At 39.9% G+C, this 17916-nt stretch overlaps 1 protein-coding gene across 2 annotated transcripts; it reads left to right on the top strand.

The window, feature by feature from the left end:
* Positions 1–2814: 2814 nt before the first annotated feature.
* On the top strand, positions 2815–16275 carry LOC122966650 (myosin heavy chain, fast skeletal muscle). Of its 2 annotated transcripts, XM_044330918.1 has the most exons (40): positions 2815–2870; positions 2954–3176; positions 3478–3621; positions 3712–3868; positions 3980–4007; positions 4088–4199; positions 6528–6620; positions 6701–6764; positions 6888–6986; positions 7077–7180; positions 7290–7428; positions 7535–7653; positions 7771–7920; positions 7999–8169; positions 8267–8573; positions 8972–9045; positions 9134–9221; positions 9311–9428; positions 9536–9659; positions 9758–9894; positions 10004–10259; positions 10501–10743; positions 10869–11045; positions 11166–11311; positions 11427–11517; positions 11614–12003; positions 12166–12292; positions 12376–12494; positions 13035–13231; positions 13355–13538; positions 13628–13793; positions 13972–14096; positions 14243–14551; positions 14632–14835; positions 14945–15070; positions 15158–15328; positions 15455–15559; positions 15645–15740; positions 15865–15996; positions 16149–16265. In XM_044330918.1, the coding sequence occupies exons 2-40, from the start codon at positions 2973–2975 to the stop codon at positions 16164–16166; spliced, it is 5814 nt and encodes a 1937-aa protein (XP_044186853.1). In that variant the 5' UTR covers positions 2815–2870; positions 2954–2972; the 3' UTR covers positions 16167–16265. The 2 variants fall into 2 exon arrangements, with proteins under 2 accessions (XP_044186853.1, XP_044186852.1); XM_044330917.1 differs by lacking the exons at positions 2815–2870; positions 2954–3176; positions 3478–3621 and having other exon boundaries at positions 3726–3868; positions 16149–16275.
* The last annotated feature ends 1641 nt before the right edge of the window (positions 16276–17916 follow it).

The following is a 17916-nucleotide window of genomic DNA, read 5'->3' as shown; positions in this document are numbered from 1 at the left end:
CATTATAGTGTATGCAGCTTGCTACATTATTCATATATTTTGAGTTCCAAATATTTTATGAGTGAATGTGTTTTTTGATTTTCGTAATCCAGATTTATCAAGATTATGATAAAGGATTATGAATAAATATTTTCTAATTTGAATAAAGAACAAAAATGTTTTTTTATTTCTCAGATTAATACAATTATCGAATCATACTTTACTTAGGCTCAGGCCTTCTCTGCATCCATGCAATGTTCTAATTGGATGTCACAGGCGACAAATAGATGTGGGTTGCCAAGTTATTCCAAGTCTTTGCACTAAATCCCCTGGAAGAAATCAAAGCTTGTCTTGGAATACTGGAGCAGAATGAGTCATCTCTATTCAGACATTTGGCAACCCTTCATCTGTTAGCCCTGAGGACTTTTTGATGAAAGTTGCCTGAATCTCACATCACTTTTGTGCTGCTTGAGTATCCTCCTAAAGGGAAAATATGGTGACTGGATAAACATGTCAATGTCATATAAGCAACAAAAGAAATCACCACCAATACACCAAAGTGGATTTCTTTTTCATAACGGAATCCCAAATCCCATATGTCATGAGAACAAAAGGGGCAACTCATGGGCCACTGTAACGATCACATATTTCTGCAAGTAAATCTTATTATCTAATAACTGTTCATTCTTCACAGCAGCCTGTGTGAGGTGATATCTAACAAGAGACAAAGACTAAGGGTAGTTGCACTGGTAAGCAGGTGTAATCTCTCTACATGCACATAAAGCACCACATATATCCATTCTTACATGTATAAAAATATACATTCTGAAGGGATGATGTGGGTTCTCCCACCATTTGCTGAAATGAATCAGTATCGGTCCCAAGAGCCACCTTGAAATTAATCAAAATCTGTTAAGAAAGAAGTTACAGCCGTTAACCCACTTCATGGTATGGGCTAAGTGTTTCTATATTTATATATTTTCTGTGGTGAGCCAAATTGATTCAAACATGCCATATTGGGCATAAGCCCTAAAGATCTGCCAGGAGACCTGTATCATGCTTCCTTAACAGGTTCTTTAGTATCAAATGTAGCAACTGGATGAAGTTCATTTTGCGTTGTGTGTATCTTATTTTGGGCTTGATCTCAAATGAGTTGCCAACTGTTTTCATGTCCATTTAGGGAGATATATAACAGGTGATTGAACTCTTTTGGATAGTACTTCATCCTTAATTTTATTACAAGAGTAAGAGATGTGCCAGAGTCCAGTAACTGTAGACTACAGAACTTTGGGTGCATTTCCAAAACTAAGCCCCATGCATGCATCTGACATGGCCCATTAAAAACATTAATGTGATGTAATCTCAGTTAATAAAGTGCTTTGATTCTCAAATTGGCAAGTTTACATTTATAAGATTTATAAGATCAAATAGTGCACAACCACAGCTATGCATTATGGTATATTTTTCTTTCTTTATTACTGGCACAAACAGGAACACAGAAGTTTTTATGAGCACAATGAAATTTTTTTAAATATAGCATTACTATGGTCACGCATTTTTAAGTATTGTACATAATTTTCCCCAGACTTAGTATATAGTTTATATTAAAGATGAATATAAACATTTAATTAAAGTGTGTTGACAACTGTCTTATATTAGTGTCGTTTAGGGGTTAACTTTCAAAGATCTTGAATACGCAAGTGTCCTGCAACTGAATACTGATGGAATTTGGATGAGTTTCAAAAAACCAACCCCAAAGCTTTCCATGAATTAAAATAAAACTAATTGTTGATGTTAACTACATGTTTCAACTGTCATGTCCAAGAACTACATTTATTGGAATTGTGCACAAACCACATTCTGCACTATTTAATGAATAATGAAAATGTGGCCATAGTTCCATACCTGCACTTGGAGGCAGTAGTGGACCAACATTTATAATAGCAGGTTTGTAACTCACTGAGTTAATCTAGGACAGAAATGAATATGCGGACCCTTAAGTCCTATTTGGTTTACTGAAGTCTTACTTAAGTATGTGTGCATGTCTGACGGTCTTTCCCATATACTCTACATTAAAATAGCAGTGAGAAAGGTATTTGCTCCAGTATAATTTAAATAGATAGAGTTTATTAACAATGTAGTCCATTCTACTGGTAAAATTAAATTTTCCTAATAAACAATATTCAGATTTTTATAATAGTATATTCAATATTTTAACACCCACATCGTATATGTCACATTCACATTTGCTATCAAATCAAATCAATTGGTCAAACTGCATTATGTATTTTTCAAATTCTAGTTACAAATAAAAAAGCTTACAAGCTGCATAAACATCACTGCCACAAAATAAGCAACAGGATGAGGCCATGACCAAACTGAGTGAGAGACTACAGCTGACCAAGCACTCCCACCCTCTATAAAAGAGGCAGCCCTGGACTTCTGCATGAACTGGTAGGCACCCAACACAGGTGAGTGTATCGACTGTGATGTGTGATGTGTGACTGTGTAGTTTGAATTCCTATTGATCAATTGGTAAAGTTAATGTGTTGTTAATTACTAAGCATATTGTCATCCTGTCTCAACACATACTGTACACTAAGTGATCATTAAGAGCAGTACTATTTCCATGATTGCGGATGGAAGTTGAGGGGATGGGAGAGTACTGAACTTTGATTATTTAACTCAATACAGCACTTGTTAGTTAAGTCTGAATAAGTTTTACCACCTTTACGCTCGACTACTCTCAAACTGACTTTCTGCAAGGAAGATTTAAAATGAGAAAACCAAACTGAAAAAGTTATTGTACTCATGTTTAATCATCTTTTTTTATAGCATCTTGAGACTCCACCAGATATTCTACCACTCATCATTTTTTGGAACCAGCTGAGGTAAAAGATGTCAAAATCTCCAACATCAGATGGATACAACACCATTACGACATCATGCTGATATTTTAACTCTATTTTTTCAGTCTCCACTAAAGTGCCACCATGAGCACAGACGCGGAGATGGAGTGCTATGGCCCGGCGGCCATCTACCTCCGGAAGCCAGAGAGGGAGAGGATTGAAGCACAAACCGCTCCTTTTGATGCCAAAACCGCCTACTTTGTGGCTGATCCGGCTGAGATGTATCTCAAGGGTAAACTTGTGAAGAAAGAGGGTGGCAAAGCCACAGTTGACACAGACACTGGAAAGGTAGGCAATTCATTATTTTACTTTTCTAACAACATTTTCCCATCTATTTCCATTGAAGACCCTTTCTATGTAGGAGGATGCCATTCTTTCCATTAATATTTATTTAAATCTATATCTTAGTAAAACATTTAGTGGTTTTAAATTCATACTGACACAGTGGTTAACAAGGACATCCATACATCCATCTGAATAACTCTAAATTTGAAGAAAAAGAAATCATAGTAAAAACATTTTTACTGTATCTCTTCAGACACTCACTGTGAAACTTCGTAAAAACATTTTTACTGTATTTCATATTCAGACAGTCACTGTGAAAGAAGATGACATCCATCCCAGGAACCCTCCAAAGTTTGATAAAATTGAGGACATGGCCATGATGACCCACCTCAACGAGCCCTGTGTGTTGTATAACCTCAAAGAGCGTTATGCCTCATGGATGATCTATGTGAGTTCCCACTTTACTAATGTGATGTGCATTTATATCTGCATAGCTAAATGTTAACACTATGTTTATTTTCTATTTGTGCTATTACAGACCTACTCTGGGCTGTTTTGTGTTGTTGTGAATCCCTACAAGTGGCTTCCAGTGTATGATGCTGTAGTTGTGGGAGGATACAGAGGCAAGAAGAGGATTGAGGCACCACCTCACATCTTCTCCATCTCTGATAATGCCTATCAGTTCATGCACACAGGTAAGGTCAAAGTTAGCAGTGTTAAATTGTGTAGAATTGAACTTAAACATAAGCTTACTGAAGGAATTACAAAACCAGAATTCATGTGAAATGTCTATGTTTGCATTTCAGATCGTGAGAACCAGTCTATCCTGATTACGTAAGTATAACAGAAACTGTAATGCTAAATCATATAATGACGATAAAGCAGATTCTTGACATGTGTCTCTTATACCCCAGTGGAGAATCCGGTGCAGGAAAGACTGTCAACACCAAACGTGTCATCCAGTACTTTGCAACAATTGCAGCTATTGGAGCCAAGAAGGCTGAGGCAACACCTGGCAAGATGCAGGTAAATTGGTTGTTTAAGATAAAACTGTTTGTCAGAGGAAAATGAATGTAAATATTTAGCTTGTGTTACTCAAATTCTGGTAAAAACATCCTGAACGATGAACACTGGAGTAATCCTTACCCGCTCGTTGTTTAATCAATCAATCAATCAATCAATTTTTATTTATATATATTTATATATATATATCACAACAGAAGTCATCTCAAGGCACTTTTCACATAGAGCAGGTCAAGACCGTACTCTTCAATTTACAGAGACCCAACAATTCCCCCATGAGCAAGCACTTGGCGACAGCGGTAAGGAAAAACTCCCCTTTAACGGGTAGAAACCTCAAGCAGACCCTGGCTCTTGGTGGGCGGCCATCTGCTTTGACCGGTTGGGTTGAGAGAGAGAAAGAGAGAGGGAAAGGGGGAGGGGGGACAGGAGAAAAACAATCACAACAACAACAACAAGCACAAGCAGCAATAGCCAGGGAAGGATGCCATCAGGACTGTGAAGGACCGCGAAGGTTCGGCCCGGGACTCAGGTTTTCCTGTGAGATGAGAAAGCACAAAAAACTCTGGGGAAGAAGCAAAGTTAGTGACATGCATTAATGTTACATGAATGCATACAGATGGAGAGGAGGAGGAGGAGAGAGGAGCTCAGTGCATCATGGGAAGTCCCCCAGCAGTCTAGGCCTATAGCAGCATAACTAAGGGCTAATCCAAGGCGAGCCTGGTCGGCCCTAACTATAAGCTTTATCAAAAAGGAAAGTTTTAAGCCTACTCTTAAACATAGAGAGGGTGTCTGCACCCCGGACTGAATCCGGTAGATGGTTCCATAGAAGAGGAGCCTGATAGCTGAAGGCTCTGCCTCCCATTCTACTTTTAAAGACTGTAGGGACCACCAGTAAGCCTGCATACTGGGAGCGCAGTGTTCTAGTGGGATAATATGGTATTATGAGCTCTTCAAGATATGATGGTGCCTGACCATTAAGGGCTTTGTAAGTTAGGAGAAGGATTTTAAATTCTATTTTAGATTTTACAGGAAGCCAATGTAGTGAAGCTAAAATGGGAGAAATGTGGTCTCTTTTTCTAGTTTTAGTCAATACACATGCAGCTGCATTCTGGACCAGCTGGAGAGTCTGTAGAGACTTGTTAAGGCAGCCTGATAATAAGGAATTGCAATAATCCAGCCTAGAAGTAACAAATGCGTGAACTAGTTTTTCTGCATCTTTTAGGGACAGGATGTGCCTGATTTTTGTGATATTACGTAAGTGAAAAAAGGCAGTCCTTGAGATTTGATTTATGTGGGAGTTAAAGGACATATCCTGATCAAAGATAACTCCCAGATTCCTTACGGTGGTGCTGGAGGCCAGGGTAATGCCATCCAGAGTAGCTTTATCATTAGATAATGTGTTTCTAAGGTGCTTAGGGCCAAGCACAATAACTTCGGTTTTATCTGAATTTAGTAGTAGAAAATTGCAGGTCATCCAGGTCTTTATGTCGTTAAGGCATGTTTGGAGTTTGTTTAACTGATTGGGTTCATCTGGCTTCACTGATAAATATAATTGGGTGTCATCTGCGTAGCAATGAAAATTTATGGAGTGTTTCCTAATAATACTACCTAAAGGAAGCATATATAAGGTGAATAGAATTGGTCCAAGTACAGAACCTTGTGGAACTCCGTGTCTAACTTTTGCCTTCACGGAGGATTCATCATTAACATGTACAAACTGAAATCGGTCTGATAAATAGGACTTAAACCAGTTTAATGCAGTTCCTTTAATGCCAATTAAATGTTCCAGTCTCTGCAAAAGGATTTGATGGTCAATTGTGTCGAATGCAGCACTAAGATCTAACAGGACAAGTATAGAGACAAATCCTTTGTCCGATGCAGTTAGGAGGTCATTTATGACTTTCACCAGTGCTGTCTCTGTGCTATGATGCGCTCTAAATCCTGACTGAAAATCCTCAAATAAACTATTGTTATGTAGAAAGTCACATAACTGATTAGAGACTGCTTTCTCAAGGATCTTGGATAGAAATGGAAGGTTAGATATAGGTCTATAATTGGCTAAAACACCTGAATCAAGAGTAGGCTTCTTAAGAAGAGGTTTAATTACAGCTACTTTCAAGGACTGTGGTACATAGCCTGTTACTAAAGACAAATTGATCATATCTAGTAAAGAAGTGCTCACTAAGGGTAAGGCTTCCTTAACAATGAAGACAACAACTCACACACTACGTCTTTTGTTATTGTTTTGATTGAGACCCCTAGCAGCTGGAATTACATATTGTGCATTTAATTTGAATGTTTAGCTTACGTAACTCAAATCCTCTCTTGCAGGGCTCCCTTGAGGACCAAATTGTTGCAGCCAACCCTCTGCTGGAGGCCTATGGTAATGCCAAGACTGTGAGGAATGACAACTCCTCTCGTTTTGTAAGTAATCCAGGGAACATCTCGAGATATGTTGTTACTAAATTACAAAAAGTGATGTTATCAATGATCTGGCTCTCTAGGGTAAATTCATCAGAATCCACTTTGGCTCTTCTGGAAAGCTGGCTTCAGCTGATATTGAAACATGTAAGTTTCAACCATGGTATGACTCAAGACTCATCTGGACTATAATCTGGTCTTTGATAAAGTAATAATATTACAGAGTAATAGAGTAATCTCACAGTCTCTCCTTAAATTTGTTTTTCTTAGATCTGCTGGAGAAGTCCCGTGTAACCTTCCAGTTGTCTGCAGAGAGGAGCTACCACATCTTCTATCAGCTGATGACTGGCCACAAGCCTGAGCTCCTGGGTATGTTACTATGCAAATTTAAAATTGGCATTGAAACAATACCAGAGGTAACACTAAATAATGATACGTATCTTTACTGTGCTCCTCTAGAGGCTCTTCTGATCACCACCAACCCCTATGACTACCCAATGATCAGTCAGGGTGAAATCACTGTCAAAAGCATCAATGATGTGGAGGAGTTCATTGCAACAGATGTAAAAAACAAAAAAAGAAAAAAATATTTTAGTTAAATAGATCTTGCATGCTTAAGATAACTGGGGAAATGTTTCAAATACCAATAACATTACCTCATGTACAATGTAGACTGCTATTGACATCTTGGGCTTCACTGCTGAGGAGAAGATGGGCATCTACAAGCTGACTGGTGCTGTGATGCATCATGGCAACATGCATTTTAAACAGAAGCAGCGTGAGGAGCAGGCTGAACCTGATGGCACTGAGGGTAATTCTGATAGATATCTTTTAGGAAATCTACCAATGGTTAGTATGTAACATATTTGTAAACATGTTTCAGTTCACGGATAACTAAAGGTTTGTTTTTCCATCAGTGGCTGATAAAATCGCCTACCTTCTGGGCCTGAACTCAGCTGATATGTTGAAAGCTCTGTGCTACCCTAGAGTCAAGGTCGGAAATGAGATGGTGACCAAAGGTCAGACTGTCCCACAGGTAAGATAAAGAAAATTTAATGTTTGAAAAAAAAAAAAAGAAATAGAAGGGCAATATTTGCATTTTGACATGAAATATGATTCTGAAAAATCCTCATTATAAAATGTTTTTTTCTAGGTCAACAATGCTGTCAGTGCTCTGTGCAAGTCTATCTATGAGAAAATGTTCTTGTGGATGGTCATCCGTATCAATGAAATGCTGGACACAAAGCAGCCAAGACAGTTCTTCATTGGAGTGTTGGATATTGCTGGATTTGAGATCTTTGATGTGAGTAGCTGAAAAGAAGAGCAATTCAAAGATCAACAATATTTTGACATGCAATTGAATACATTCATGTAATTGCAGTTCAACAGCTTGGAGCAACTCTGCATCAACTTCACCAATGAGAAACTGCAACAGTTCTTCAACCACCACATGTTTGTCCTGGAGCAAGAGGAGTACAAGAAAGAAGGAATTCAATGGGAATTCATTGACTTTGGTATGGACTTGGCTGCCTGCATTGAGCTTATTGAGAAGGTAAGTAGTCAATCAGGTCGAAGTGATTTCTTGATTCATGTGCAAATGTTTGCTTCCATGGTTTAATTTTTACCATGAAATCTATTTTTTTCCTCAGCCAATGGGCATCTTCTCCATCCTTGAAGAGGAGTGCATGTTCCCCAAGGCCTCTGACACAACTTTCAAGAACAAGCTGCATGATCAGCATCTTGGAAAGACCAAGGCCTTTGAGAAGCCAAAACCTGCAAAGGGCAAGCCTGAGGCTCACTTCTCTCTGGTTCACTACGCTGGTACAGTGGACTACAATATCACTGGCTGGTTGGACAAGAACAAGGACCCCCTGAATGACTCAGTTGTCCAGCTCTACCAGAAGTCCTCAAACAAACTTCTGGCCTTCCTGTATGCAACCCACGGTGCAGCTGATGGTGAGAAATTAGATTGATCAGAAACTGAGTATCAGTACAAACAATATGTTTTATCTGTGGTGTCAGAAACAACTTAAATTTCTTGAACACAATTTTCAGAACTATTTTCTACTACTAATTGCACAAGAAAGTGAAATACGTCGTTGAGGTTGCGCATTTGATATTGGCTATTAGCAGATAATCAGTAGCAATTTATGATGTAAGTTTGCTGTAAGTTTGTAGAAGAAACTGTGTCTGTTACACTTGGTTCAGGCCTAGTATAATGCTGATAACTATTCTGTGGTAGTATATTCATGCATGGTACTTAATCAAAAAATACCCTTCCATACAGAAGAAAAGAGATTCCACAAAGTTATCAATTTAGTGCCATTGATTAAATTAAATTTTTGTGAAAACAGAGGCTGCTGGTGGCGGCAAAAAGGGTGGAAAGAAGAAGGGTGGTTCCTTCCAGACTGTGTCTGCTCTTTTCAGGGTATGTATTGTTTCATATTTTTGGATACCAATTAAAAGCCACATCTTGAAATACTTTTGACCATTTATCTTGTGTTGTTGACCCACAGGAGAACTTGGGCAAGCTGATGACCAACTTGAGGAGCACTCACCCTCATTTTGTGCGTTGCCTGATTCCTAATGAATCAAAGACCCCAGGTTAGAAGCACATAGCCCAGCTTTGCACACTAAATATGACATAGTGATAAAAAGAAATATTTGAAACAATATGAGTTTGCAACTTTCAGGTCTTATGGAGAACTTCTTGGTCATCCATCAGTTGAGGTGTAACGGTGTGCTGGAAGGCATCAGAATCTGCAGAAAGGGCTTCCCCAGCAGAATCCTCTACGGTGACTTCAAGCAGAGGTGATGCAATTTTTAATATAAGCAAGTCAAGTTAAATTTCAGCTGAGTTTAAACAGCCGGCCAAGATGTGTTGTTATTGTAAGTAACAACATAATTTTCTCTTGTAGATACAAAGTATTGAATGCCAGCGTCATCCCTGAGGGACAGTTCATTGACAACAAGAAAGCTTCAGAGAAGCTGCTAGGCTCCATTGATGTGGATCACACTCAGTACAAGTTTGGGCACACTAAGGTTAATTTCTATCAACAATATCAATAGATATGCCATGTACATATGTCTTTTTGTATCAATTTGTGCCGATGACTGAGTTCCTTCAAACAACCACACAGGTGTTCTTTAAAGCTGGTCTGCTGGGTCTGCTGGAGGAGATGAGAGATGAGAAACTGGCTACTCTGGTGACCATGACTCAGGCTCTCTGCAGAGGATATGTCATGAGGAGGGAGTTTGTTAAGATGATGGAGAGGAGGTAGGATTATCATATAGTACACTGAAATGTCCTGACCAATAAAATGGATTACAGCTGTTTTTATTAAATCACATTACATTAAAAATGACACTTTATATTAACTTTCCAGAGAATCCATCTATTCTATCCAGTATAATATCCGTTCATTCATGAATGTGAAAAATTGGCCATGGCTGAAACTGTACTTCAAAATCAAGCCTCTTCTGAAGAGTGCTGAGACTGAGAAGGAGCTGATGAACATGAAGGAGAACTATGAGAAGATGAAAACAGATCTGGCTGCTGCCCTGGCCAAGAAGAAGGAGCTGGAGGAGAAGATGGTTTCCCTGCTGCAGGAAAAGAATGACCTGCAACTGCAAGTGGCTTCTGTAAGTAGGATACATGCACACTACACTAATTGAATACTGTCGCTAACATTTTCATCTATTTGAAATTTAAGGAGGCCACATACTCTTCTGGTCATCTCATCTTCGATGTGCCTGACCAAACATGTAGATTGACAAATATTAATGAATATATTAAAAATATATAATTATTTTTTAGTATCCTGAAAATATTCAGGTACATTCAGAACTTATTAACTTACTGCATGTTCAAAATAAACTGTAGGAAGTTGAGAACCTCTCAGATGCAGAGGAAAGGTGTGAAGGTCTGATTAAGAGCAAGATCCAACTCGAGGCCAAACTCAAAGAGACAGCTGAGAGACTGGAAGATGAAGAGGAAATCAATGCTGAGCTGACTGGCAAGAAGAGGAAACTGGAGGATGAATGCTCTGAGCTGAAGAAAGATATTGATGACTTGGAGCTCACCTTAGCTAAAGTGGAGAAGGAGAAACATGCAACTGAAAACAAGGTTGGAATCATTTTAAACCTATATTTATAAAAATAAATAAATAAATAAATAAAGAGAAAGTATATGAAATTACCTTTCAAACATATAAAGTGATGGAAATAACGCACCTTGCCTGACACTTTCAGGTGAAAAACCTGACAGAGGAGATGGCATCTCAAGATGAGTCTATTGCCAAGTTAACCAAGGAGAAGAAAGCCCTCCAAGAGGCTCACCAGCAAACACTGGATGATCTCCAGGCAGAGGAGGACAAAGTCAACACTCTGACCAAGGCCAAGACAAAGCTGGAACAGCAAGTGGACGATGTGAGAAAACCTTGCTTTTAATAACATGTTTGTATTGTTAGCTTGTGTGTTAGAATTGACATTCCATGATAAAAAATCAAAGCATTATTTTATGTCAACATTATAATATTATCTCAAAAGCTTGAGGGATCACTGGAGCAAGAGAAGAAGCTCCGTATGGACCTTGAGAGAGCCAAGAGGAAGCTTGAGGGAGATCTGAAACTGGCCCAGGAATCCATAATGGATCTGGAGAATGACAAGCAGCAATCTGAGGAGAAAATCAAGAAGTAAGTTTTCTTTTTCATCTTTAACCCTTACATTGAACTATTGCCATAATGCAACACAATGGCCCTGAGTCAAAACTAAAACTTTAACAGCAATAACTGTTTTTTCCTCTTCTAGGAAGGAGTTTGAGACCAGCCAGCTGCTCAGCAAGATTGAGGATGAACAGTCTCTTGGTGCTCAGCTTCAGAAAAAGATCAAGGAACTGCAGGTTCGTACTGGACATGAATACTCAGAGTGAAAAAAAACTGTTTTACAGTATGTTCCAGTCAACAAGCCTTCTTGATATTACTATCATCAAACTTAGGCACGTATTGAGGAGCTGGAAGAAGAAATTGAGGCTGAGCGGGCTGCTCGGGCTAAGGTGGAGAAGCAGAGGGCTGACCTCTCCAGGGAACTTGAGGAGATCAGTGAGAGGCTTGAGGAAGCTGGTGGAGCAACAGCCGCTCAGATTGAGATGAACAAGAAGCGTGAGGCTGAGTTCCAGAAGCTGCGCCGTGACCTTGAAGAGTCAACCCTGCAGCATGAAGCTACCGCATCAGCTCTCCGCAAGAAGCAAGCCGACAGTGTTGCAGAGCTGGGAGAGCAGATTGACAACCTCCAGCGTGTCAAACAGAAGCTTGAGAAGGAGAAGAGTGAGTACAAGATGGAGATTGATGACCTCTCCAGCAACATGGAGGCTGTTGCTAAATCCAAAGTGAGTATTTTGTTTATAACTGAAATATTTGCCTTTTATTATGCTTAGAAATATTAATTATAATGGATAAATATGGCAGTAGCTTTCAACTTAGATAAATGCTCAACATTTGCTTTGTTCATGTAAATGTTTTTTAAATACATCATGTTTTGTTTTTGATAGGGCAACTTGGAAAAAATGTGCAGAACTCTTGAGGACCAGCTGAGTGAGCTGAAGGCCAAAAATGATGAGAATGTGCGCCAGCTGAATGACATAAATGCACAGAGGGCAAGACTGCAGACAGAGAATGGTGAGTCACTTGTGATAAAAAATACTTATAAAAACCAATAATGATCATTTTGATGAATAACACATTTGCAATTTATCATTCAGGTGAGTATTCCCGCCAGATTGAGGAGAAAGACGCTCTTGTTTCCCAGCTGACCAGGGGCAAGCAGGCTTACACTCAGCAAATTGAGGAGTTGAAGAGACACATTGAAGAGGAAGTGAAGGTAAAGCAAGTTTACATGTTACTATACTTTGTACTTTTTTTAGCTTTTAAGGGGTGAATTGAGTCCTCCTTTTCAAATGTAGTCAGTCATCCATTTCTCCACATTCACCTAGCACTTACTACTAAACCACCAGATCTCCTGCCTGTTATGCATGAAAAAAAAAAAGTTCATGTAACATGTCATCCGACCATGTTAGAAAGCAAAAAAAGAGCTTGAGAGAGAAATTCAAACATATGCTTAATTTCCATATTACCATTTAACTGATCAGTCTTGTCTTTTATGATTTAAGCACCTCCCTCTAACACACCAGCTTCTCCTTCCTCACCAAGCACCTTCCACCTGAATTCCTGGATTCTAAGTCTCACATACTACACTAAATTGCGAATCTGATATACGTTCAAGTAAATTATCCAAAACTGACTGATGAAAAATGACTCAGTTAACATTTTCCACCATGACAAATTATGTATTTAAACAAGATTTAGATAATATTTATATACTTAATAGATCAATTAAAATGCCTCTTGCCATGTTCATCAGGCCAAGAATGCCCTGGCCCATGGTGTTCAGTCAGCCCGCCATGACTGTGAACTGCTCAGAGAGCAGTTTGAGGAGGAGCAAGAGGCTAAAGCTGAGCTGCAGCGTGGAATGTCCAAGGCTAACAGCGAAGTGGCTCAGTGGAGAACCAAATATGAGACTGATGCTATCCAGCGCACTGAGGAGCTGGAGGAGGCCAAGTACGTCACTACCTTTTCAGAGTTTAAATTAGCTATCAATTCAAGTCCAGTTACACATTCCAGATATTTTGCTATGAATTTGCAATTAAGTACACAAACACAACCAATACTTCTTCACTACAGGAAAAAGCTTGCCCAGCGTCTGCAGGATGCTGAGGAGTCCATTGAGGCCGTGAACTCAAAGTGTGCCTCTTTGGAGAAGACCAAGCAGAGGCTACAGGGTGAGGTGGAGGACCTCATGATTGATGTAGAGAGAGCTAATGCTCTGGCTGCAAACCTTGACAAGAAACAGAGGAACTTTGATAAGGTAACAGGAAATCAAAACCACACTGATTTGAGTGAAACACAAATCTCTCTTACTAAATTAATCAATGTTATTCATCTATATGATTCTAGGTCCTTGCAGAATGGAAACAGAAACATGAGGAGAGCCAGGCAGAGCTGGAAGGAGCCCAGAAGGAGGCTCGCTCTCTCAGCACTGAACTGTTCAAGATGAAGAACTCTTACGAGGAGACTCTGGATCACCTGGAGACCATGAAGAGAGAGAACAAGAACCTGCAGCGTATGTCAATCCCACAATATTTTATGTAACTGTTATAGTGACAGTAAGGCTTTTTCCTTGACCTCTATAGGTGTAGGTCATGAGGTTTTGTGGTGTTAAAACCTAATTTTCTAGGTATAATGTATACAGCATATTTTAAGTTTCTCTTAACTGGATTTTGGCTTTTGGTGTACTACAGAGGAGATCTCAGACCTGACTGAACAGATTGGTGAGACCGGAAAGAGCATCCATGAGCTGGAGAAAGCCAAGAAGACTGTGGAGACCGAGAAGATTGAAATTCAGTCAGCACTGGAGGAAGCAGAGGTAAAAATCTAAATTACAATATTAGACAACTTATTGGATAAAATACAAAAGTATTTATGTAATGGCATGTATTCATTTGATTTTTTCTTTAATTTTCCTGCGAAAGACTGGTAACGTTTAGGTACATGTTCAATTTTTTCATTTAGGGCACACTGGAGCATGAGGAATCCAAGATTCTCCGTATTCAGCTTGAGCTTAACCAGGTCAAAGGTGAGGTTGACAGGAAACTTGCAGAAAAGGACGAGGAGATGGAGCAGATCAAGAGGAACAGCCAGAGGGTGATTGACTCCATGCAGAGCACTCTCGATGCTGAGGTCAGAAGCAGGAATGATGCCCTGAGAGTCAAGAAGAAGATGGAGGGAGACCTGAATGAGATGGAGATTCAGCTGAGCCATGCCAACAGGCAGGCTTCTGAATCCCAGAAACAACTGAGGAATGTCCAGGGACAGCTCAAAGTGAGCTTTGTCTGATCAATGGATAAACAAATGTTGAAGAGCAAAGGAAGTTAACTCTTTTTTTCTCCACATATTGTCAGGATGCCCAACTGCACCTTGATGATGCTGTCAGAGGACAGGAAGACATGAAGGAGCAGGTTGCCATGGTGGAGCGCAGAAATGGCCTGATGGTGGCTGAGATTGAGGAGCTGAGAGCCGCTCTGGAGCAGACAGAGAGAGGACGCAAAGTGGCTGAACAGGAGTTGGTTGATGCTAGTGAACGTGTTGGACTGCTTCACTCTCAGGTTTATGTTCAATAATTCAGAATGTCTTTCTACAGAATGACTAGACTATATATACAAACTTTGTTATACATAACAAATTTCAATTAAATGTAACTTTTTTAATATCCAGAACACCAGTCTTCTGAACACCAAGAAGAAGCTGGAGTCTGACCTTGTGCAGGTTCAGGGTGAAGTGGATGATGCTGTTCAGGAATCAAGAAATGCTGAGGAGAAAGCCAAAAAGGCTATCACTGATGTGAGTTTATGTTTATGAGTCTTCCTTTTATAAAATTCAACTTCACCTCACCGAATACTTGTTCATGCTTGATGCCCATCATTTCAGGCTGCCATGATGGCCGAGGAGCTGAAGAAGGAGCAGGACACCAGTGCTCACCTGGAGAGGATGAAGAAGAACCTGGAGGTCACAGTCAAGGACCTGCAGCACCGTCTGGATGAGGCTGAGAACCTCGCCATGAAGGGCGGCAAGAAGCAGCTCCAGAAACTGGAGTCAAGGGTATGCTCATAATATATTCGCTTCAGGATGTTAATCTCACTTTCAATATGTGGAATAAATTAAAACTTCCTCACTACTAAAATTCCTCTACAAGGTTTTGATAAACTGTGCAACATTGCATTACAGGTCCGTGAACTGGAATCTGAAGTTGAAGCCGAGCAGAAACGTGGAGCTGATGCTGTTAAGGGAGTCCGCAAATATGAGAGGAGAGTGAAGGAGTTGACTTACCAGGTAATTTCTGATATAACTAAAAACTATCCTGATGTCTTAATTTCATAATTTTGTACTCCATCAATAACACTCTTTTTTTGCATAGACTGAGGAAGACAAGAAGAATGTGCATAGACTTCAGAATCTGGTTGATAAGCTGCAGCTCAAAGTGAAGGCTTACAAGAGACAGGCTGAGGAGGCTGTGAGTCAAATGTTTTGTAATTTTTCATATAGGAATGTAGCACAAATCAATAACAGAGAGAAAGCATACTAATATGATGTAATATTAAAAAATATGACATACTTCAACTCCAAACTCTTAACAGGAGGAGCAGGCCAACACTCACATGTCCAGGTTCAGGAAGGTCCAGCATGAGCTGGAGGAAGCTCAGGAGCGTGCTGACATCGCTGAGTCCCAGGTCAACAAACTGAGAGCCAAGAGCCGTGATCATGGAAAGGTAACCAAGTGATAATATTTTAAATATATTATTACATGGGCATCTTAATTTAATGGAGTTAATTATGTTCATTTATGAGCTTAATATTTTTATACCATTTTTTAAAATTGTAAGAATACATGCTGATTTTTTTTTTCTTGTTTTCTTTCTAGTCTGATGTTGCTGAATAAGAGACATCCTTTTGGTACCTTTCGACAGGGTTCATAAAATATGAACTAGCTGTTGAATTGTCTTCTTACAATGTATTCATTCAATAAACTTTTTTTCCTCATAATTTAATCATATTTAGTCTGTATTATTTACTCTCTAGTTTCTCTGTAAGTCACACTTGAGCACACAGTGTTCAACACAGTAGGAAGGTGGAGCTGCATCAGTTTAACTTGTGGCAGTACACCTCTTACCTAGTTGGTTGGATGGGGAGGTCTTTCAGCTCAACATTAACATGAGTCATACCCAAATGGTAATGTCCGGTAAAATGACACCGTCTTCTGCTTAGCATCACTTTTTGGAAGAGTGATAGCAGTGTCAGTTTCAAGCTTAAAAGACACCTTCACATTTCATAGAGTCAGAATTTAAGAGGCATAAATACAGCATAATAGGCAAAATATAACTTTCAGAGCCACAATTAATTCCCATTATCATGTCAATTATCCAAAGCAATGGATAGTGAGCTTTTTCACCATGTAATTAACAAAAACATGTTCAGTATTCTATATAACAGAGTTAAAGATTGTATTTAAGGATACAGATTGTGTTTGATGTGTCTCTTACCTGGTCATTATGTAGAACCGAGCCCTTTCATTCCCCCCCATTTGTCTGAACCCTCACCTACATGAATTATGTTTTTTGGGGGAAAATGTATTTATTTATTTGTTTTAATTAAGATCTATCACAATCTGCACCTCAGTCCCTCTCTGCAGCCACAGTCTCTCATCCCCAGCCCTCTGCATTACTCTCTGTCTCTGTCTCCACTCCCTACTCAACTCTCCCAGGCCATGTTTTTTCCTTCAACTCCCCAGACCTGTTGTCCTCAAGCTGTCCATCAGATGCCCTCTTTTCCCCATTTCCCCTGCTGTTACCTGGCCTACTACGCTCACTCCTCACCTGCAGTCACTCAATTCATGTACTGGCCCAGATCCTTTGTTCCTTTGTCAGATATTTGTTGTTGTCATGTTGCTTTTTGTCAGTGCTCTCAAGCTTTTGTTTTTGGTTTCCTGGGCCTGCACCATTTCTGCACCTGTTTGCCTGCCTGGCTTGACTTTTCCATATCTCATCCCTGCAATTATGTAGATTTAATACCACTGCTGTTTGGAGAGTTTAGACTTGCCACCCATATCTTTAAACTTTTGTATCTTCACTTACTCACAATAAACTCACTGAACTGTTCCTGTCCTACTTCTAAAGTCTGCATTTGGGTCCTTCCTGTGCTGCCTCATACACACCACTCATGACATAAAGATCTAACCAATAATGGACCCAGCAGATGGATTGTTTTCGCCGGGACTTCGTGAGGTGACTTACCACCTTTTGTTACTTTCTAATGACTGGAAATACACAACCAGTTGTGAGGACAGAGATGGCACTTATGAATCCCACTTGTGAACCTCAATCAGCTAACCTGCAGCATGCTACCCACCAGCAGGATAGCCACCAGTATGCTAGCCACCAGCATGAAAGCCTCCAGCCTGCACTCTGGTCTCCTAGCCTTCAGCCTGCAACCCCGACTGCTCTCAACCAGCTTGTACTCCAGTCAATTAGGCTCAGGTTTGTGAGCCTGCAGTCTGTCTGTCCTGAGCCAGCTAGCCCAATGCCTGCCTGTTCTGATCCTGCATTCCCTGAACCCCAGGGGCCTTATATGGAACAACTGAGGAATCACCCTGATGTTCAGCAGTCACCCTTTGAATGGACTTGCCTTGCCAT

Source organism: Thunnus albacares, chromosome 17, assembly GCF_914725855.1.
Source record: "Thunnus albacares chromosome 17, fThuAlb1.1, whole genome shotgun sequence".
Taxonomy (NCBI): Eukaryota; Metazoa; Chordata; class Actinopteri; order Scombriformes; family Scombridae; genus Thunnus; species Thunnus albacares.
This window is presented reverse-complemented; position numbering and strand designations above follow the sequence as displayed.